General features: G+C 37.9%; 1 protein-coding gene across 9 annotated transcripts in view; it reads right to left on the bottom strand.

The window, feature by feature from the left end:
• LOC110157623 (inactive serine protease 35-like) overlaps window positions 1-17,125 on the bottom strand; it is a 67,802-nt gene extending 50,677 nt beyond the window's left edge. The window contains exons 1-4 of one of the 9 annotated variants that reach the window (XR_008631659.1): window positions 17,075-17,112; window positions 16,813-16,893; window positions 13,689-13,750; window positions 5,710-6,027 (exon numbers count right to left, since the gene is read on the bottom strand). Coding sequence is in view for 3 of the 9 variants with exons in the window: in XM_055149433.1 (XP_055005408.1) it covers window positions 16,813-16,820 (8 nt within the window). In the remaining 6 variants the exon portion in view is untranslated. Of the gene's footprint in view, window positions 1-5,709; window positions 6,028-13,688; window positions 13,751-16,812; window positions 16,894-16,965 lie in introns of those variants that run through there. The other 8 variants (XR_008631658.1, XR_008631660.1, XR_008631656.1 and 5 more) reach the window with 8 other exon arrangements.
• Window positions 17,126-17,660: the final 535 nt, after the last annotated feature.

Raw genomic sequence — 17,660 nt, forward strand, 5'->3', positions numbered from 1 at the left:
GTACTTTCGTGACACTTTCTTCTTATGTGGTCTTTCAAAATGTTGAGACAGCAAATTATGGTTGGTTTGATAGTACTGCTTTTTTGTTTGGTTTTAATTTATTTCTATGACAAAACATACCAACTATGCATAAAAACACTATTTGCAAGGCTCGTCAAATGTTCCCTCTGCCCCTTTAACCAGAGGAAAGTATGCAATGTGGCTTTTGCTTGTTGGGAGGTAAAAGAGCAAGAAATTTTGATTTATATGAAAATGTTGTTTGGGTTTGGACAACAGAAATCAAATAACTCAAATATACTTTTATTCAAATGTTTTGTGTTTCCTGTTTACTTAAATGCCAGTTGCAATATTTATCAATCACAGCAGCTCTCAAACTTTTCACACTTTCCAAGTACTACCAGGTCTAATTCAAGTGTATAACAGGACTATTCCAGGTCTAATCTAGGGCTAAACCAGGTCTAAATGTGGACTACATTATTTCCACTGTAGTTCTAAAAATGAAATGATCCAAAGGAGGACAACGAAGTGCATAAACTCTAAATTAGTAGTAAAGAGAGCTGGAGATCTCAACAAATACTACCTGAGGAAGTTCACGTCACACCAGAGGTACATGCTCCACAGTTTGGGAAACACGGATCTATCATATTCATTATGAACACTTTTATTTTCTTTAAACTGCTCAAGGGAAATTATTTCTTTGATGCTCTTTAGTATTTCTAAAGGAAATTGGGGGAACTTTTGCTTAACAAATCATGTCTGATGTGGGTGTGGACTGTCCTGGGACCTGTAGGATGTGATAACAGCCTATAAAGTCACTTGAACTTAATCTGCAGATGTCTCAAACACAGTTCATGTGAACAATGTTTTTCAATACTCTGAATAAAGATATCAGTCCATTTCTACACCGGGGAGAAGTTAACATTTTTTATGAATGCATGGTGTTCAACTAGTGTTTGCGGTTTGGCTCTGTAAGTCGTGAGAAGTGGGAGAAGGCACAGTCTGTGAGCTCACTCACCAATGTACTTGTCTTTCTAATGGCAGATTTACAGCCTTCCACTGTGGGCTCATAAATGACCTCAGCAGGGGCTACAGGGTCAAAGGTCAAAGGTGATACAACAAAGGGAGCTGTGCTGCTGAGAGAAGAGTGTGAAGGGGAGAGCGATGCATTAAAGAAAAACGATCCAAACAAAAGTGTCTTTGTTAGAGGGCCAATATTACACTATTTTCTGATCTGTTATAATGTTGTTTTCTCATCACAAACATACCTGAAGTTGTGATTTGTTTCATTCACACATGTTCCACCTTGAGATGTCATGTGATAATGCAGGAAGTGCACTACTGTGTTTTTAAACTATATACACCTTCACTAGAATCATTTGCATAATTTCAGACCTGGAATTGACAATCCCTACTGAACTAAAGGTAAAAGATAGCTGTTCACTTGAAAATTATTGCTTCATGACATCACAAGGTGGAACAGAGCATTTTGAGCTTTGAAGAAGTAGACAAACTAATAATAAAGAGTTACTCAAACATGTGTGGATGGAACAAAACTTAACTCCAGGTATGTTTTTGAGTGGGTGATAGCGTCCTAACATGACTTAAAGCTCACAAGAGTCCATAGTATAATATAGGACCTCTAACAGCAACATGGTTGCTGTTAGAGGAAACTCAAACCCATAAAACTCTAGACTAGTGCATGGGATAGTGATTGTGGTAGTTGAAGTGGTTTCACATTGGAGTTACATCATGTTTACTGTCATTCACATTCTCCCAAACCTGTTCAGTCCATCTACCATTGACCCCAGGCTCAACTTCCTCTGTCCCCCCATCCCCCTCTCTCTCTGCCCCGGGACCCTGCTGTCTGCCCCTCTCTCTGCCCTCTTTCCACTTTGAGGTCACCCTGTGCGTTCTTGTGGTTATGTCACCTAAAAGTGAGCAGAAGACAAACCATCAGCAGCTCTGGCCATAACTCTGCACTGACAGACATCTCAACAACTACAACTACTACTGTGACCATGGAGACCAGACAGCAGACAGTCAAGACATGCAGGCTTCCTGTGGTAGTCCCGGTAGTAGTTATAGGATGAGTCTCTAAAACTTAATGGGATCTTCTATGTACTGCGTAGTCATTTAAAAGTGCACTATGGGACATTTCTAGTTTAAGGTCCATGTAATGATGTAATTACTTTGCCAGTTTCATTGCATGGCATTAAATTTATCTGTGTCCATGAAGGCAAGTACCAGGCATATTTACAAGTAAGATCTGTGGAAAGGTGGCCTTAAATCTTGAAATGCATGCATTTCAAGATTTAATTTCAGATGTGTTACATGCTAAAACAGAAACAAAGCACATAACATGTAAAGGATTGTTTCACTAGTCCTGTTTCAGCCACAACTTCCTTTACTCTCTTGAACAAATTGTATAAACTTTCTCATAACTATCACATTAGTCACCAGTTACCAACACATGCAAAAACTAGTGGTAAGAGGAGCAGACTTTTGCGAATGGAGGGCCACAGTTTGATTTTGAAGTGGTGGTCCTAAGCGTTTAATCTAAGGCCCACATGAACGGGACCCCATGCTGCAGAGGGTCACTCTGCCTGAGCCATCTGAGCACAGCTGGTGATGCGCATCTGGTACGAGAGAAGAGGAAGAGAAACAAAGGGGTCACGGGGAGGACAGGAGGTGATTTGGGGTAATGCTGACAGAACTTGTGAAATAACGCTATGTATGGATGTGTACACTTGCAGCTTCACATCTGGGATTGGAGGCAGCTGTGTGGCAGCTTGGGTTTCCTTTTGACTGAGAGATAAAAGCTCGCCCCAAAACATGCGTGTAATCCAGGGAACCATGACTTAAGCACTCTCACATTCTCTGTGTTATTTAATCCAGGTTTTCACAGTTTAAGACCAGAAGGGAGGAAGTCAACTTTAGGCTTGGCTTTGGACCAGATACAGTATCTTTAACCTGTTAAAGTGTACTTTGCAAAATGGAGGTAAGAAGCTAAACTACATTAAAGGCACACTGCTTAGCTTTTTAGCTGTTGTTTCTCCACCTGCTTGTGTTCACGAAGTTGTCATTACTTAACACAGAATGTTCCAAACTATGGCATTAAACTTCCATGGCACCAGCAGGTGATACCCCCTGTGGAGTCATGACCCCCTCACAGTAAAAAATTATGTTTTTTAAAATATATTTGCCATAAAAATAGGATATTTGAATAAATACAAGAGAGATAAGTTTACTGCTGCCTGTGGAATATTCCACACAAAGCAAGCAAGTAGCAGCCCCTCCAACAAAAAGTTATTGCATTTAATATTACCTGGCAAATCCAGGTATTTTTCATGCATAGTCCAAAGAGATTCACTTGGTCTTCCAATATTGTATGTTATTAGGTTATTTTTTCAGACCTAGAGTTTTGTTTTCATACCTGACGTTTCGACTGCTCACTAGCAGTCTTCCTCAGAGTGGTCACGTGATGTTGCTGTGACATGTCTGGTCAGCTGATTTAAATAGGTTTTGGCGCGGTTTGGCACCAAAACCTGTTTAAATCAGCTGACTGTCAGGTATGAAAACAAAACCCTAGGTCTGAAAAAAGAACCTAATAACATAAAATATCGGAAGACAAAATGAACCTCATTGGACTATTACGCTCAAGTCATGGACAACAATGTGTCAAGGAGTTCCAGAAATTAGAACAATTGGAATCAAAAAGGGCACGTTTCCGTAACCATCTCCGATTCAACCTGCGTTGCAGGGACGAGGGAATTACACCACCCAGCCTGGATCTCAAGAATCCCATCCCAACTCAGAATGTGGAGAAAATTGTAAAAGGAGCACGCCTCGCACTGCTGAAAGAAAGAATAAGATGCACTATGTATAAGGTAGACGACATAAACAATAAACTAAAAACAAGCATGGCTAACTTTGCTAGCAAGTCCCAGTTAGATGAAGACACGCAAAAGCGTACAACACAACAACCTCTAAGGACACACGAAAGGATATTCTTAGAAAAAAAATTAGACACGTAAAAAAATTAGAGCCGCTAATCGCGTGTAAGAATAAAAACAATGCGAAGATAGACGGTCCAATGACCAATAAATGGATAAAAAATTTATCAAAACGCCCCCTTTCACAGACAGAACTAAACTAATCCCGTGGATTAAACTACACAGTAACGCCAGAAAAAATTCCATACGAAGAATTCATAGTCGCTACCAAGCTACCATGTCAATCAATAAAAGACCAGGGATAGAAAGCAGAACTAAGAAACGAAATAGCAGGGATTCTCGAAACAGCAAGACTGCCACCAGGAAACGTAAATAAAGAGGAAAGGAAAGCAATACGCGTGCTAGTTAAGGACAAAACAATCACAAAAATACCCGCGGATAAAGGAAGAGCTACAGTAGTCATGGACACAAACAAATATGAACAACAGATGGAAAATAAGCTAAAGGACACAAGTACATATGAACTGATTAGGAAAGATCCAACTGAGGAAAAGAAAAAGACACTTAAAACACTCCTAAAACCCTTGTTGGAGGGAGAAAAAATAGATAAGGAAACATACAGTTACCTAATACCAACTGCTAACATCACACCACAAATATATGGCACACCCAAAATACACAAAAAGGACACTCCACTTAAACCCATAGTAGACAGCATCGGTTCAGTAACCTATAATCTATCAAAAGCATTAGTAGAACTCATAAAACCATTATTAGACCATACCCAGCAACATTGCAAGAACTCAAAACAACTGGCCCAGGAACTGAAAACCATCAAAGTACAAACCAATGAAATATTAATATCTCACGATGTAGTATCTCTGTTCACAAAAACTTCCATAAACCTCACATTACACATAGTTGAGAACCGTCTACGGACAGACAAAACACTACACAAACGAACCAACCTGACAGTTGAAGACATAACCCGGCTCCTTAATTTCGTTTCCACATCCACATATTTTAAATACAAAGGAAAACTATACAGGCAGAAGGAGGGCTTCGCCATGGGGGACCCCTTATCAGCCATCATGAGTGGGTTCTTCATGGAGGACCTGGAGGAGAAGGCCATAAGGACAGCACCAACGACATGCAGACTCACTATGTGGAAAAGATATGTAGACAACATACTGAAGAAAATTGGAAATGGACATACACAAGAGCTAACAGACCACCTAAACACAATAGATAGCACTGGAAACATCCACTCTGAGGAAGACCGCTAGTGAGCAGTCCAAACTGTCAGGTATGAAAACAAAATTCTATAGGTCTGAAAAAAGAACCTAATAACATTTTTCATAAATGTATATCAATCTGGTCCCCACACCCTCTGTTGCATCTTAGGCCAAACTTGATCGTGCAGTTAGATTTGTTTCATTCAGTGACATGTGAAATGAAAAAGCTCATCGGTCACCTATGATTTACACTCTAATTTATCTCACATCATATAAACACAGTTTAATGCTTCACTCATTGATTTTACAGAAATCCGCAATGTTTTTCAGTGGTATATTTTTTTCTGATACAAATGGACCCTGAGTGCCCTTGATTGGCTAATCCACCAGTCAGTCCTGTCAATTTGAAAAATCAGACTCACATCTTTGTAAAGTATTAAAGAAGTGTATATTCTGGATCTCAGGCAATATTTAAATAGTTTAAAATAAGAAAATAAGCAACTTTACCAGTTTAAGCCATTTTTAATTTTGAATACTGTATAAAATACATTTACTCAATGAATACACAATGTTTCCTTGAGTCTAGAGGAAAATCTGAAATCACACTGGTTTTCTACCATTCATGCCACTGCGTACATAGTTTTGGTCCTGTCTAGACCAAAAGCTTTAGCATCCTGGGACATAATGCTTTCTTAATGAAGTCATGAACCACATTCAAACACAGATAAACACACCTCAACCACTAAAGAGCTGCTGGAAGGGAGCCATGCCAAGAATAGCCACGGAAAGTTCAGACGATGCTCCAGTCCACAGTTGTAAAAGGGAAACAAACCCAGGATCTGAAAGATGGAAAGAAACGGGTTAGTGTCTCTGCTCTAGACCAAAGGGAAGAGGAGGTACAGAGATCTGAAACAAGAAGCCAGATGGATTAAAAATAATAATAATAAAAAAAATCAAACATCAAAACATACATGCCAGTACTATGAATACAAAATTCAATAGCATTGGACATGATTTACAGCCTCCCAGAGCAGCTGGTAAGAACCAAATTTATTGAGGAAATTATATAGCAATAACTGCACACTGACTGATTACAGCTTATGTCTTTTCAACATGCAATTTCTGGTTGATCTTCTGTTTGGTCTAATGACTACTATTTAGCTGAGGTGCCCAACATTATTCTTGTAAAAAAAATTCCACCGGAATATTGATATTTTGCTGTGACATCACACTGGGGGTGTTCTACATGTATCTCTAATGGTGGAATGCTAATCATGGTGACCCAGACCATTAGCAAACACTGCCAAAAAAGTTTAAATTAAAGTTTAAGATGGTCTGAAAACAACACATTTTCAGGAGCCTGTGATCAATATGAGCGTACAAGGTCCTGTTTTGGTGAGAGTGACTAAGACTAAACTCCTGACTACTGCTAGCTATCTTATGACTATAATGTTATTTAAGAGAGATGTGTTTAACAGTACAAGATCAGCTCACCTTTTGCCTTCGAAGTCAGTTCTTTCTGGTCAGATTGTGTTAAATAAAGCTCAGATTAAAGTCTAACAAACCCTCAGACAGAGCAGTGCTTACAGTTAGTGTCACACCCCAGGAGATAATGATGACATCAGCTGCAAAGTATCAATATTGTAAGAGATGCACATTGTGAGAAAACTGTGCACTTTCTCCGTTTAATAATAAAGCCTTTATCTACTGTAAAATTTGATGTATGGGCCGCAAGCAGAGTTGGATTCACATCAAGTATGAAAAATAAAACTACACTGTTCCTATAGTGATGATCATATTTTTAACTTTAACTTCTGTACAAACTGCTCCCTAAGTTTCCTTTGATGGGCTCTTTCCCACACAGCGCAGATGTGAACAGGACACATGTTGTTGCTCTAGACCATTTTATTGACTCCATGCTTCAACTGGCTCGCATTGGAGCATGAGTCACTCGCACAGCCACAAAGGAGCAGAGTCAGCAATGTCCACAAAGTATGATGTCCCCACTCATGTATTCAACTCATCTAAATAAGCACACAGAAGCAGAACAACAGAAAGAACCATTTTTCATTATGTGGGTATGCTGGATCTGAAATACTTTAGAAACTGACGGAGATCTGCTTGATGGGACACTACATTTTATATATTAGCTCATGGGAAACATTTTCTACATTGAGTTGTCAAACAAAAATCAATATCCAAATACACATTGATACTAAAACTAGAATTAATGAATATATTAGTATAATTTGACAAGGTGCTGATATTGGAAGAAAAATCACAAATTGGACCTTTCCTGAATAGTTTAAGAATATACCAGAGCACATGCTGTTAATTTGGGATGAATGATCATGATGATTCATGGAAAAAACAACAACATGAGGACTTTTTCCCATTCAAAAGACATATGTTTTAAATTGTTAATTGTTATGGCAATGGTTCTAATTTCTCATTATTCTGAAACCCATTTATAGCAGAATATTTATGGATGATGATACTGCTTTGATGCGCACTCAAAGAATAAAATCTTGGAGTAATTATTTTCACTTTTTTCCAGCAAAACATATTACATTAAATACATATATTTTAAGTGGGAAATATGTAAAATCAACTTGAATCTTATAATGGTGTTTGTTCATCATTAGTTTACTCTGATTTTGATTGAGGCATGTTTGAATCATTCTGTAGTTTCCTTCATTTGAGATCTGAATCTTCGGAAAATGTGTGTTAAAAATACAAAATGCATGGCTCCTGCATTGTTGTGTGTGTTGTTGTTGTTTTTTTGGCCATGGAGATGCAGCCAAGTTCTATTAGCCTGTTCAAGGACACAAGAGATTGATTCTTATTGGATACACTGTTAGATTACTAATAATTTGATGAACTGAAACTATAAATAAACTTGATAAAAGCAACAAAATCCTTCTGCTGGGTCTGTTCAAAGTTTAGTTCAACCTTTGGCTATTTAATTGTCTGCCGAAATAATAGTCATACTACATTTCAGAAGAATTGCTCATACACAGCCATAACAGAGCTGCTGGTAAGGCAAAGGACCAACTAACAGGCATATCTGGTGCAATTCAAAACTTGCTCGCTTTAATTGCTTTAACTGAGTCTCTCATTATACTTTACAGGACAGATTTACAGCATAACCGAGGCAGGGGTTATGGTAAAGCCCAAAAAGTCAAAATATGTAACTTTCTATTGTTATCATAATATAATTTAAACATTGACAGAACAAAATCCATTTTAAAAGAGTAAATACATTTGGTGTGCCAAATGCAACACATTTTAATAACACCAAGTTGAATTCTGTGCAGATGCAGCGGTCTGTAACACATTTTTTCTTTCTCTTGCAAACCACTTCCTCTGATAAATTCTGTGAGAACTTTTAAAATTAAACAGACTTACAGATGACTATCAGGCACCAGCTTGCCACAAAATTATACAGAGACAGTTTAAAATAAAAGGTTTGCACATAGGAAAGACATGAATAAATAAAAACAAGGGAAAATCTTGGAAGTCTTAATGTTTGAACACATTTGGATCCATTCCGTCTTATTTTATTTTTGTGTAAAGGAAGCAGATGCTTTGTGCTGATATCAGATGATATTGGGTATCAGCCAACACTTTAAGATAAAATATTGCAATCAGAAACTGAAAAAGGCGGATATGTGCATCTCTAATTTTCACATTATTAAACCATATGGAATTTTAGTACTTTACATTTCTAATATAACCATTAGCTGAAGTTACACAGAATGACACCTGTGTATGACTGAGCAGCACACAGCAGAAGAACTCTAAAGATAAGTTTAGTTTTTAGCATCTTAAAAAATCTCCATTGGTTTAGCTGACAACACAATCTCGAGCTCTACAAAGGTAAAACTGCACTTTAAAACAAATCCATTACACATTTCAGTCTATTTTACCATTTTATGACAACCCTTATCCAGGTCTATAAACTATATGACTTTCCCTTTGAGTCATATATTGTATCCAGTGGCATTATAAAGCGGTGTTACTGGTTACAGACTGGTGGGGGTGACGTCACTCAGAGCTTGACCTGCAGTGTGGTAGTCTGTGGGCAGGCCTGTTGGCAGAGCATACAGCTCAGATTAACATTAACAGAACATGACAGAGCTGAGAGGCTTTGAGCTCCATTGCACAGGATTAAGCTCACAGCCATCTACCTATAGTCCTACCTGCAGGGTCCCGCCCCATTAGCACTAACCAAGCTACATATTTAAAGGCACTGGACCTGATGTTTGAAATGTGTCTTGAAGGGCCTATATTACACAAAATGGGCTCTTGTGAGTGCCATATCAAAAATATACCCGGAGTTGTGCTTTGTTTCATTCACACATGTTCGAGTGACCCTTTATTATTAGTCTGTCTACATCTCCAAAGCTTAAAATGCTCTGTTCCACCTTGTGATGTCATGTAATGGTAATTTTCAAGTTATAGATGGGCAATTCCGGACTAAAATTATCCAAATGATTCTAGTGAAGGGTGTATGGAGTTTAAAAATACAACAGAGCACTTCCTGTATTACCGCATGACATCACAAGGTGGAATAGAGTGTTTAAAGAGAGTATCTAATAACGTATATAGTCTTCTTAAAAATGTCAACACAGAACTAGTTCATTTTAAATGGTTTGCAGTGGCCCAAGTTATTCTTCATTTACCTTATCAATTCAAGGCATCATAATTATTCACATTGAGTATAAGTACTTTGCATACAGTAAATGTCAGATTTCAGAGTGGTGAAGCTAACAACAACTAGCATGCTAACGTGCACGACATGTCCTGATTCTGCAGACAGTACACAGCTGACTTATTTTGACCTCAAGACCTGCTTATACAATATATTCGTATTGGGACAAGACATTTCGTACTTGAAAAAAACTTTAAACTTAATACAACTAATATTTTGATATCTTGGCACGTTGGTGTAGATAAAATGTAAAATAAATAAGTTGTACCAAAATATGTAGTTTTTGTAGCCATCCATTTCAATATTACCACAGAAAAAACATAAGATTCTGATTCTTGTAACTTTTGTAACTTTCTTATAGACATTAATTTACCTCAGTGTTGTGTGTGTGTGTGTTTTTTTGTTTGTTTTTGTTTTGTTTTGTTTTGTTTTATATAATTCCTGCAGTGTTGTAGTTATTATAAGTCAAAGGTACCTTAACATAACATATTTGTCTTGCTTAACCCTGACTTCCAACTCCTCTTGAATGGGATTTCTTGGACAGAGTCAGTGGAGACTCTCTGCCCCCGACCCATGCCCCCATAATGGGCTTATTGGACAAGCTGGTCCTGGAGCAGCTGTATCTATAATCAGTGACCGCCGTGAACTGAGGAGAGACACATGTGGACATGTGCTTTCGAGGCCACAATCACAGACACTGTCCAGATCCCACTCAAGGCTACAGCAGTCAGTTTGGTTTTATGAAGATTCACTTATTTTATACATTTGCATGAGACCTTTTGCCATGCACAGTAAACTACTACATTTGGTCAACATGTGTTACAATAAAAGCCAGAACAGAACAATGCTTTAGATTTTGCTTTAGTTTTAAATTATGAGCTTATTTCCAAAAGAATGTTGCAGAAAAACATGATCTGCAATAAATAAACAGCACAAAGAAAGATCTTAATTTTGTATTTGTAATGAGTCATAGACACTCTCCAAGACAAGGGTCGCTGTGTGTGCAATAGAAAGAACATGGTGACCCACAAAAATTATAGTTCATTCTGTCATTAATGAGCAATAAGACAATATTATGATGACAGGCTTATGTGCATCCACCAAAGGCAAAAAAACACAAAGCATACAGCTACTTAAATGAATTATGATTTGTCTGAAACTGATCAAAAATGGATACAAGCAAAAGGCTATTGCAGGAAATAATGGGTCGTGCTGCTCAAACTTGAAGAAAAACTGTGATTTCCTTAAATTATGCCAAGCTAGTCAAAAATTTTCCTCAACAATATTATGATAACATTGAGCAAAGGAAAACTCTACTTTCTCTATGACCCTGTGTGAATTAGAAAAGGTCTAAAGTTCTGAGGGACCAGTCTTATCAGCCAATCAGAATAAGCGATTACCCCAAAAAACTGCAATATCTGTGGAACTGTGAAGTGTGTGCCCGCTTACTGGATTACAGAGAAAATAGAGCTTCATAAAACTCACCAAAGCAAATCAAACCAAGCTCTAACTACAGACTTTTCCATCCAAAAATCTGTCATCGTCATATCATTGCAGTCTTCCCTTTTCACTTAATATGGACAACATGGTTTTACAGGGTGCCTTTCATTAAGGGCATGAAACAACAGTTTTTTAGGATCAGTGCATAGGTTAGGGTATATCTGCAGACAGGGCCAGGAATGTCCTCATTTAGTGAGACAGTCTGGAGCTCAGAGACAAGACTCAAGTTTCATCACAACATCAGACATCACGTGTGCCCTCTACTCACCTCAAGTCCACACCACTCAACCAGGTATCTGCACTAAAATACTTACATAATCTCCATTATCGTCTATGCATTGTCTCACACTTCGAGTAACCACTCACTTTAAAAACATTTATAAATATTTATCTTAATTTTGATTGTATGTTCTTATTCTCCTGCTGTTCTTGAATTTACATTGCAACACTATAATTTCCCCATTGTGGACTAAACAGACGTTTATCTTACATTATTAAGTAAATCCATATCCACATACACCTTAAGTGATCTACGTATGGTTCAAATTATTCGTCCACCTTATATATACATTTTAAACCATTTTATTGCGTAGTGGCAATATATTTGTGACTTCTGAACATAATTTTCTGCATGCATATCGGGTTAGGTTTTTCCTACACATTTGATCTGACTCTATCATTTACAGTAATAGTCTGGAAGCAGTAGTTTATACAGTTGCAGAGATGCACAGGTCGTCTGCGATAATTACAACTCATCTCTTGTAGAATTACATGGTTGGAGAGCTTTTCCCGTATGACAATAATTACAGCTATTTATTTATGTCAAAGTCTTATCTCAAAATGGTCATTTCATTTCTCATCAGAGCAGAGTATTGTTTATGTTTTTATGTGATTTCAAATGGGCCACAGAGAAAACTAAAACTGTGATAGAGGCACTTCACATACAGTATCATTTGAACCAAAGCCTAAGTGTCAGTCGGTTTTAAAGTGTTTATCAGATTTTATTTAAAGATGGTCTATGTTACTTTTCTGGTTTTTATGGAGATGCAATTGCTTTGCCTGGAAAATTCAAAAGCATTGCATTCAACTTATCTATCTAGCATTTATTTAAAGAGCCCATATTATGATATTTTGTGATTTATTTTACAATGTGTCATAAACATACCTGGAGTTGTGTTTTGTTTGATTCACACATGTTTAAGGCTGAGTTCTCCCCACTGAAAACACTAAGATCCACCTTGTGATGTCATAGGATAATGCAGGAAATGTACAACCGTGTTTTTAAACTTCATACACCTTCACTAGAATCATTTGGATATCTTCAGCACTGGAATTGCCAATATCTATTGAATTACTAAAGGTACTAACTTGAAAACCACCACTACATCACAAGGTGGAACAGAGCATTTTGATCTTTGGAGATGTAAACAGATTAATAATAATATAAGATTAGTCAACATGTGTAAATGAAACAAAACACAACTCACAATTTTGATATAGAGCCATTAATTCACATTAAAGGGTCCTCTACATACATACTATGTACAAACTAGTATATCTTTAATAAAATAACAGAGACTATTGATTGGTTAATTACAGGACTTGGTGGTAGGTTGGAGTATTGAAAATTGCAATTACACTACAGCTTTTACTGTGTGAAAGTGAATGGATTTCCTTAGCTGTTTCCTCAAAATCAACAGTCGCAAAGTGTTACATAAATCTTGCTGTAATCTTTGGTTACTGAAAGTGAATTGCCAATTTGTACAGACAGTCTAAGAGAACAGAGTCTAAAATGAAAAACAAGCAAATAACCTTTGACAGATGAAGATTAATGAAAGAGGTGAGGGGTTGAGAGACAAGAGGCATAACCCAGTGCACCAGAGAAACACAGAATAAATATTAACTTAGGGATGACTGGCGGGAACATGCACAAGGGGAAAACTATGAAGAATATGCCAAAATGGAAAATAACGAAATTCCAACAAAACAGAGAATGAAATAGGCATAACAATAACATTTTGGGAGGAAAGTTGGTCAGGCATTGCTGTTCTTGTGAGTTTTTGGGCACTTTGGCTGTGAATGCTGTGAGGGAGGGGTTCTTTTTCAGAGGCCAAATGAGGACACGCACACATGTAGGTCACAGGAGCGTGTATGTAGCCCCAATCTTGTTTTTATGGAAGCAGTAAAAATGCTGGTTATACTGAAAAGCCGTGACCTACTGCCAGAATTGAGTGAGTAGGCAGACACAGAGAAAAACTACTCAAAAACTCTTAAAATTAAACTTACAGCAATCCAAAATGAATCTGAGAGAGTGAGACAGAGCAGTGAGGATTCCAGGTCTCACCAAACTGCGAAAGACACATAGCAATTAGCTGTTATATGAGCAGCTATAGTTAGGTAATGGTGCTGATTAAGGCAATGTGGATATAATTATGGGAAAACTACTGTATAACAAATATTCTTAAAATAAATAAAACATTAAGTTAAAATGTAGGTATGGCTTTGCTTGGGGTTATGTTACATTTGAAGTAAATGTACTAGATGTACTATTCTCCAGTGGATGGCTTGCCACTGTCTTGTCTCCTTGGAGATATTATTGATTTGTATGGAATATCCCACAGTATGGCATTAACCATATCAATTACAGGTGTTTTTATTACTCAAAATAACCTTAAAAGTTTGCATTTAACTGTGAGCTGGCCCACCTCTCCACAGATCTGACCAGTATCTTCACCTGCTTGTCTCCATGGAGATTCTGTGACACATTCTATCCAAATAACATCTCCATGGAGAAAAGTTACATTAAGCACCTTTAACAATGAGGAATACTTAATTATTCCCAGCGGCAAAAACTCAGGCTTGATCAGCTCGACTTTAGCTGGAGCATGGCTATTCATGTGTTCAGATACGAAAGCCAGCACTACACAGGCTGACCATAGGGTTGTAATTGTCTCTCAGAATAGCATGTATACTCTCCATGCATAATTACAAATTGAGCTAAGTGGGCTAATTTGCAGGCTGAGGTCATAATGGGGAGAAATTACAGTCTTATTTGGTAACACTGGCTGTGGAGCATTGCTATGACTTAAAGATATGAGAGAAGCACATGTTGATCCCAGCTGCCAATCAAACCCCATGTGGCAGTAATTTCAGCCTTAAAATTGGCTTAATATTATTAGCAGGGCAATAATTTACAAAAGGGTCCTTGATTATTCTTAAAATATCGCCCAGAAGAAACAAATCAGTCAGAGCATTAGTGGCATAACCATTACTCAAAATTCTTTCAGAAAAACATTTCAGTGCTGTGACTGTTTAAATCCAGGCTCAAAAAGGTTCTGTTTAGCTGTTTGTTTTTTATTTCACACTCTTTTCTCTTCTCTTTTAATTATTTATATTTGGATTGGTTTGTATTGTGATTTTAATGACTTTCTTATTCTGTAAAGCACTTTTAATTACTTTGTGTACAAACGGTGCCATACAAATAAACTTGCCTTGCCTAAACATGTTGCCATTAACTGAAACCACAGAACCAAGCTGTGGATGTTATTGGCAACTGGAAGAATTAAGAGGTGTTAATAACCTGGCAATAATATTAGACATTGGGGCTCTGTAAATGAATGTGTTTATGCAGTGTTATTTTCAGAAAAAATGACTAATGTTGACATCGATGTTGTTTCCTAATCAAAAACAAACCCAACTTGACTCAATCATGCATGACTAAGAACAGTATGGCTACAGAACCTTATACCTACTGTTACATCTAAAACTGCTACATGTTAGGACTGCTATAACTATTGGTTTTATTATTTTTATACTTTTGTACATTGCATTTCGTAGCCTTTGACTTCAGTTTTAGAGCTCTCATCTACCAATGCTGAAGGTCAGAGGATCGATTCTATCTCAGACCATGTCGTTGTGTCTCCGTTAGGCAAGACACTTCACCTAGCTTGCCAAGTATGAATGTGGCGTGTATGTGAATTATTAGTGGTCGCAGGGGCCAATGGCGCAGATTGGCAGCCTCACTCTACCCCAGGGCAGCTGTAACTACAAAAATGCTTATCACCACCACGTATAGTGAATGTAGTAGTGAATAATGACTACAGTGTTGTGCTTTGAGATGCTTCAACCAGCCTGTAAAGTGCACTACTACATTATTATTATGGAGCAGTCATTGACAAAAAGTGCATAGTATGTACATAACTCACAGAAGAGCAGAGGGACTCAAGACTGTAAGTTCATGAGCCAGAAACATAGAATATATTTTGAGTTACAGTGCTGACTGTCCAAACGTAGGATATCATTAGTCCTTTGAATCACTATCCCAGTATAAGGATCCCTGCATAAGAGTCAAATGTTTTGGAAAAAGGTATTCCCCAAATGGGTTTTTAAAGACTGCGCTGCTCTATGGTATGTGGAAAACTGCTGGTCCCAGGTGGCTGGCTGTGAAACTTCCCTCACACAGATTTGCTGGTGGGTGCACACTGCGTTCCTGCATAAATCATAGGTTAATAATACATCTCTCACGAAGGCTTTATAGAGCTTAGAGCAGCAGCTAGGCAGGCTCTGGTTTTAAGTGTCCTGGAAAGATTGAAAAAGTGACCTCTGAAAATGGAACGGACAGATGTAGCGATACAAAAACATGAGCTTAATGAGTGACAGAGAGGTCTACATTACAAGATGTAGTTGACTAATAGTGTGTTAAAACTATACCACATAACTTATGCTGAATTGTAGCCACAAGATGAAGCCGATTACACAACAGGGAAGTGTAAAAGGAAGTCTCCCAGCCAAGAAAAACATTGTATTGTACAATAACATATACACACACATTTTATCTGCAACAACAAAAGAGAAAATGTTCTGTTTTAAAAATAAACTGACCTATTTAGTGAATTTTAGTTTAAATACTTTATTTTAGTCTAATAGATTTGCACATCTGGTAAGCATTTTGACTGACCTTTATTGGTAACAGTGCAACACAAGAACAGACATTTCATGTAGTTTGAGCTTAATTTGTTCATCTGTTTATTTTTGGCACACTGGTTCAGTGCATACATATTTATGCTTGGATAGAGCTCAAAGTTAAGATCACATTGGCATGTGTCATTTTAGCCACACCAAACTGGGTTTGCAATGTTTTAAGTGGACTATGAATCTCTTTTCTATTGTTAACTTTGTGTCAGAGCAGTGTGAGTTACTGCTTCTCCAGATGTGGTCAGCTGAACAACAGACAGCCCGGCCATAATGTTTCTGATTATAGCTCTGCCAGCTCGCCTACTTCAGGTTTGAGATTTGCTTCGGTCTAAGATGTGCCAAACCAGAGACCACACAGATAACAAACCTGATGTGTAAGCAGTTCCACAGGTGGCTTTGTAGAAAATGAGTGCGGACTAGATCCACTAAAACTCACCAAATCATGCACTGACCATCGTTGTCCACATGGGGGATCTGTCTGGTCAAAAACGAGCTCTGTACATTTCCTTCATACTATCTAAAACAGAAAGATGTTCAGATGTAAAGCTGCACGTAGTCTACGCCTTTAACAAATATTCAGTTAAAATACCAGAAGATACCAGTTGTTAAAACTTCCATATTGACTATGTGCTTTGGCCAGTTGTAAATCAAAGTAAAATAAATACAAGCTTTTATAGAGGGCAAGTAAAAATTCTTACTTTTTAACAAAATGGCCCTTCCTTTTCCTTCTCTTCAATGATAGGTTAGTCAAACGTACGAGATGTAGGCTTGAAATCCCCTGGGCTCGTCTATTTTATAATCACAGCTCGACGGCGCCATCTTGTGTCGTATTTCTGCAGGAAAACTGACAGAAGAAGGTGCACTGGTCATAAATTCTTTATAGCCTAATTGCATGCTTAGATATAGTTGGGTAGTCTACAATAACGAGCTACTATAGTCTGATATAAGTCAGTATAAGCTGTGGTGAACATTGTAGATGCCGTTACGTTGAATTAGGCCTACTTTAAACACCTTCGCTCAACAGATGTCTTTACGGCGGACAAAGCCGTGAGCCATATGCTCCCTGTTCCCCTCTAGAGCGCACACGCGAGACACGAAGAGCGCGTCTACACGCATGCGCACACACCCATCTTGCATCTCAGTGTCTGGGAGACTGCAAGATGATGCGAGTGAGCAGCCGCCGGTGAACGGACTGAAAGCGTAATTAGTCAATCGTAGTCTGTATTTTTCTGCCTTGTTCATTTTTCTTGCCAAAGTTGGTACTGTTGTCAAACTGGAACCAGT

The sequence above is a fragment of the Boleophthalmus pectinirostris genome, unplaced genomic scaffold (assembly GCF_026225935.1).
Source record: "Boleophthalmus pectinirostris isolate CB_2022bp ecotype Guang Dong unplaced genomic scaffold, ASM2622593v1 HiC_scaffold_13, whole genome shotgun sequence".
Classification (NCBI taxonomy): domain Eukaryota; kingdom Metazoa; phylum Chordata; class Actinopteri; order Gobiiformes; family Gobiidae; genus Boleophthalmus; species Boleophthalmus pectinirostris.